Raw genomic sequence first — 6,179 nt, 5'->3', positions numbered from 1 at the left:
TGGGAGTGTCCGCGAGGGGGGTAGAGCCGCTCCACTCCCTGCTCGCGCGCAGGCAGGAGCAGCGCGCACATGCATCCATTCTGAACTTATAGGGTCGCGCGAGCAGGAGGTTGACGCTCAGGACAAGAAGGAGAAAACTCTGCTCGTTTTATTTTACCGTCCATGATTTATTCCGGTCCGTACTTACATCCCGGTGTCATGTCAATTCGTCGGGCCGGTTTGCTGCTCCTGTGCGCGGTTTTGGCGGTGACGCGTGCTCGCCGGAGTTCACCGGAGCAGGAGGATGTTCAGGAGAAAATCAACAGCGCCAGATGCACGTCCAGGTGTCTCACTCTGCACATGACTCAGCTAACCGCTGCCTTTAGACACCTCCAGGTAAATGTCTGACGTTATGTCAATCATTAAGAGTACCAACAACCTTGAGGTCAAATATGACCACCAGTGTATAAAACGTACAAGTCAAATTCAGTTTGATGCTGTTTTCCTTTAAAACCCTAATTACATTAGTAGTATGACGTGTATTTAAACATTTATGTGAAACTCGAAGGTGGGTAAACTGTATACGTGCAAATGTAAGAGCAAGTATGCTGCACAATTTTAGACTGCACTATAAACTCTTGCTTAAAAAGGTGCATTATATGTATTTTCTGTAATTTTACAGGGCAGTTGCAATTGCTGCCTGTATTGTTGACAGCACACACTGCAACTCTATCACTCTTGATCCGTATAATTCAGTGGGATCAGTAGGGATTCTGTTTTTGGTCTCCTATTAGTCGCTTTACAACAACACTTTGCTTATTTGCTTTAATATTCATAGCAGCCTATTCTAAAATATTTCATAGGAGGATATTAAAGAGTGAACTGGAAGTATGGGATAGAAATGAGCATCTTGAATCAATCAGGTGCAAACAGTAGTCAAATAGGTTAATAAAACAGTGGAATTTAAGTTAAAATTATTTTTCCAATAGAGTAATAACACACTGAAATAATGACCTTTCAGTGATTTTGCAGATTTAGCTGTATTCAGTTGGTGATTTGTACATGGTGAGTGTGCTCAGTGATGGATGTGACCACAGGCGTTATCATCAGATCTATGAGATGAAAGTTAAAAGGCATCATTAAACAAATTAAAAAATTCAAAATTGCTATTATCTACCATTCCTATTGACACACCAGATGCACCCACACCTCTGATCACCATTCAAAGTCGTGTCACTTACATCTGTCACTCTTTTCAAGAATTATGTTGCTTTCCAAAGAAAATATATTTATTCATTATAACTGTTTGGTTGTATCCAGATATCTTTTTTTTTTATTAAACCTTACCAGTCTTTCCTTTTTAATACAACAAATGGTATTTACAGAAACAATTGCCCTACAGTGATTTTAGATTAGCTAAGAGATGTTGTTGTTATGCACACTGGAAAAGCACAGTTAATCAGAGGAAACTTAGTCATCTTGACTCAAACAGTGCGTTGTTTCCAACGTGGTATTGGACAAATATTTTGATCTTGCTAAAAAGTTGCCCTGTGCCAGTACTTAGAGGGGCAAAGGTAACCTGAAAATGTTAGGTTATTAGTTTAGAGTAGTTGACAAAATTGCTCATCTTAGTGAAATCGCTGGCCCATGCACTGAGGCCTTTGTAGTGAGGAATGTGAGATTAACGGGGACATTAGGACGTTACCAAGTTCGAAAAGCCACTTATCGTTAACGGCTTCAACATGTGCATGCTGTGTAGTGGGTGGGAAAGTCATTAACCACAAAGTTCAGCCCCCATGGCTCTGAGGTGTGTAGAAGAAAGTGTATGTATATGTGTGTGCGTGTGTGTGGGTTTGCATATGTTCATGTATAAAATGAAGGTTTGGTCTGGTCCTCGGCCATCCAGAATAGACTCCCGCCACCTGTGCATTGGGTAATGAGGGTGGCCCCTGGATGACTCTCTAGCAGTATTATGTGTGTGTGTGTGCTGGGGTTTCTGGTATGGAGGTGTGAGAAAGGGAACATTTGGTTTAAACTTTATGAAGTGGAGTGCAGTAGTCAGATGTTGAGCATCAAACAGCAGCAATGGAAATGAGACCAACTTACTGGGAGGTAGCAAACAAGCCAGACATTCATTTTCTACTTGGGTTTCATGTTAGGATGTGGACAAGATATTGCATTCCATTCTGATATGACTCTTTAATTTTTCAGTAAACACAGCTTGTGTGAGTTCTTGGCTTTAGCTGATGTCCACGGTGTGTTTACACCACCAGGATTTCCTCACTCTGTCCGCTGACATCTGCAAACATACCTGTTGAGAAAATATTCCAGAATCCAGAGAGGAAAAAAAAAAGGTCAACCAACTTCATTTATAGTTTGTTAACTACACTTTGTGGTGTGCTGTGCAGCAAATGGTCCATGTCTGTGTCTGAAATGACTACCTATTTACTTTATAGTGCGCTGTATTTACCCTCCACCATTTTATTTTTGATTGTCCGAGTGTGTAAATTTATCCGCTATGTAGTGCCCTCAAAAATGCCACAGGGAAAAGAAAAAGTATTATCCATTGCATGTCCGCTACTTTCTGCTGCTGACGTTCGTAGATGCAAAAATTACCATTGTGCGACTCTACCACAGATGTGTTAAGAGACATCCAATAATACATCAAAGGACTCTACAGCTGAAGGTGATGACCCAAAAGGATGATGATTAGTCAGTGTCCGACATCGCAGAATGCTTCTCACTAATGAGTAAACTATTTAAAGGACCAATGTGTAGGATTTAGTGACATCTAGCGGTGAGGTTGCAGATTGCAACCGACTGAATAACCCTCCCCTTCCAAGCATGTAGGAGAGCCTACGGTGCAACTTGCGAAAAACGCGAAAGGCCCTCTCTAGAGCCAGTGTTTGGTTTGTCCGTTCTGGGCTACTGTAGAAACATGGTGATGCAACATAGCGGGCTCCATGGAAGAGAAACTGCTCCATATGTAGATATAAAGGTCTCATTCTAAGATAACGAAAACACAACTATTCTCATTTTCTTGTGATTATAGACCAATTCAAACATACTTATCAATATTATATTCCATTTCTGCCAAATCCATTCCTCTAGATGCCACTAAATTTTACACACCGCACCTTAATGTCTATTATATAGGAAGTAGTGAATGAGTGAGGGAGGGAGTGATTTCTGACACAGCCCATCACAAGTTTAGTGCTGTGTTTCCTATGTGTATTTGTTTTGGGATTTTTGAAAACTGGAGAAGAATAAAGTGCAGGAAGATAACAGTGAATTAATTCATACATACTTCAGGAGGAATCAAATAAAAGTGACTCACATTAGTCGCCTCCTTTACTTATGTTAAGAAACATTAGATTTTAAGACTCAATGCTAAATTGAATGACTTCATAAATTGTCACTTTTTGCTTCTCATTGTATTGAAATTAGTGCAAATTAGTCGGCTATTAATGAATCAATCAACAACTATTTTGATTGTAAAATGAATCATTAACAGCCATTTATCAACCACAAATGTCAAACTTTTTTAGGTTTGAGTCTCTCTAATGAGAGTATAGTTTTATATCATTGTAAATTGAAGACCTTTGGGTGTTGGACTGTTTAAATGTCTCAACAAATAGTTTGAACATGTCACCTCAGGATCAGGAAAACTGTGAAACTTTTCTGACTTTTTTTTAGATTAAACAATTTATGGATTAATCAAAAAAATGAGTGAGAGATTGATCCTTAATGAAAGTTATTGTTATCTGCAGCCCAATAAAAATATATATGAAAAAAAAGAAGTCAGCAATGATTTGAATTACTGATTAGCAGGGCAGCGACAAACAGGAAAGGAAAGTGTTAATGTGTGACTCAGAAACTCATTTTAGGATATAAAGTGTGTACTTAAAACATTATGTTGTACCAAAGTAAAAAGAGACTCTAAACTTTGAGCAAACAAGGAAATAAGTTTCCTCTCAGCCACATCCTGGGGAACAGCATCGTTCCCTGAACCTATTATAGGACAGTGTATGAGAACACAGAGTGATTGATGGGTGGGGGAGTCCGAAAGTTAGAGCGTTCATTCATTTAAGGAACATAACGTTTAAAAGATAACAGCTCCAGTAACTATAACATCAGCAAGGGCAAATAGCGCTTTACTCATCCTCCTCTGTCACCACATTCAGACACAAACACACATATTGCTTCCTCTGGCTTCATGTGGGTGAACCCTGTGTTTTTGGCTCTTTATTTCTCAGTGTGTGTGTGGCTAGTGTGTAGCCACTAAAATGTGAGTCACCAGTTTTCTATTTACACCTCTCTTTATGCTGCTTCCCTGGGTTTTCCACTACTTTCCCTTGTATGGTGTCATAGCTTAATTATAGCTCTTTGTGTGTGCACACACATGAGCATATATATGTTGTCATGTTCCAAAATTCCTCCTTGATGTAAAATCCTAAAAATACAGGGAAAAAACTGCAGACTGGCCTGCAGAGTTGGATCTTTTTGCACATACGTCGTGGATTAGATTAGACTGCGTGTCTTAAACACTCACAGGTCTGTGGTGCTGATGAGCGGATGGTTTGCGGTTCGAGCCAGGGCTGAGGGCCAGTGTGAGCCTGAATGAGCTGCCTGTGTGAGAGAAAGCATTCATGTTTATGTGTGTGCGTGGATGTGTGTGTGTGTGTGTGTGTGTGTGTGTTTGTGTGTCCAAGCTGCTCTGCGGTAGGTAGCTCTAATCAGCCCAGAGGTCAGTCAGCCAACCAGTCACGCTCTGAAAAAGACCAGAGACAACGGTCAGGTCAGGTTGCACAGAGATAGACGGACAGATAAAGGCAGGTAGACAGACCCGGTCAAGCACGAAGACAGGCAGGGGGGGTGGGGGGGGGGAGAAAGACGGCAGGTAGACACACAGACAGGTGTAACAGACATTCATGAAGACAGACAACCTGACAAAATCATACACAGGCTAAAAAGTGGACTGATATGAAGGCAGACAAGTAAGCAGAGAGACAGGCAGAGGGGTGTGGACAAAGGCTTGTTTGATTCTTCTCAGAGATAAAGCCTCTGCGTCTTTCTGCAGCTTTGTGACTCCCTGTCATTTGATCGGTTGAACCAGGCATAGATGGTGATAAAGTTGTAGGTTGTATAGGAGTGACTCTCACCTGAAACCAGGACAAGAAATTCCAAGGCAGTAAATCACAGCTGGAATGGCAAAGCACCAAGCGGCATGGCTTTGTTCTTTCAGCCACAGAAAGTGAGACAGACAGAAAGACTCTTTTACCGCATCAACGCTGTGAGGGGATATTATATCTGATCTCGGCAATTAGATCCATTCTTCTTCTTGCTGGTGACTATTTTTCATGGTTAAGTCATAATTGAACTTGATAATTCCGAGTATTCTCTTCATTGTCACTGTTGGAAGTGAACTGAAACAGAAAGACAGTTGTCGATGTAACAGTCCGATGAGGCAAGGTTGAGGACCGTATAACAACCACTGTGTTGTGATACTTGCTGTTTGCAGGATGTGGGCCACCATAAACACTAACGTTGACACACGCACACACACACATACACACATACACGGACACATAGACCAATTAGGAGCTCCTGTCGGGAATGTTTAGACCTCAACATGAGCTTTTTGGGAAGAACTTTATTTTCTGTTGAGTGGAAGTTAGTCATTACGCATTCACATCTGTGTGCACACACTCTCACAAACAAGACGTACACACACACACTGTAGCTGTGTTTATTTCTGGTCATCTGGGGGTGATTAATGCCTCATATTAAATAGACTTTCTACTGCGTCTCACCACAAACACTGACCACAGTACACACACATAATATGTACACTCACTTTCTTTCTCTGTCCCTCTCACACACACACACACACACACTTTTTATCGCTGCATCTGGCAGAAGTGTGATTTATATCTCTCTTTCAAACACTAAAGGGTGTGCGCAGCTGTGCGCATGCATGTTGATTGTGCACATATATCTGTGTGTGTGTGTTTTTGTCCATATGTATGTGTGTGTGTGTCCCTGCCGTTGCATCCAGTAATATCAGGTTGTTATTCTTTAACAATGATTACTGTCGACTGAGCGGCCATCAGAGCCATGTGGAAGTCCTTTAGAGCAAGTGTTTCTTTTCATTGTGGGTCAGTTCTGTTTCTGACGGGTCTCTCGTGTCTCAGGCTCAG

The 6,179-nt window shown here is 41.3% G+C and overlaps 1 protein-coding gene across 1 annotated transcript in view; it reads left to right on the top strand.

The window, feature by feature from the left end:
• The window catches only part of anos1b (anosmin 1b), a 53,439-nt gene continuing 47,260 nt past the window's right edge, over positions 1-6,179 (top strand). The window contains exon 1 of the mRNA XM_044362623.1: positions 1-375. Coding sequence (XP_044218558.1) covers positions 163-375 — 213 coding nt within the window. The 5' untranslated portion in view covers positions 1-162. The remainder of the gene's footprint in view (positions 376-6,179) is intronic.

The sequence above is a fragment of the Thunnus albacares genome, chromosome 9 (assembly GCF_914725855.1).
Source record: "Thunnus albacares chromosome 9, fThuAlb1.1, whole genome shotgun sequence".
Taxonomy (NCBI): domain Eukaryota; kingdom Metazoa; phylum Chordata; class Actinopteri; order Scombriformes; family Scombridae; genus Thunnus; species Thunnus albacares.
Note: the sequence above shows the minus strand (reverse complement) of the source record. Positions and strands in the feature narration are given on the sequence as shown.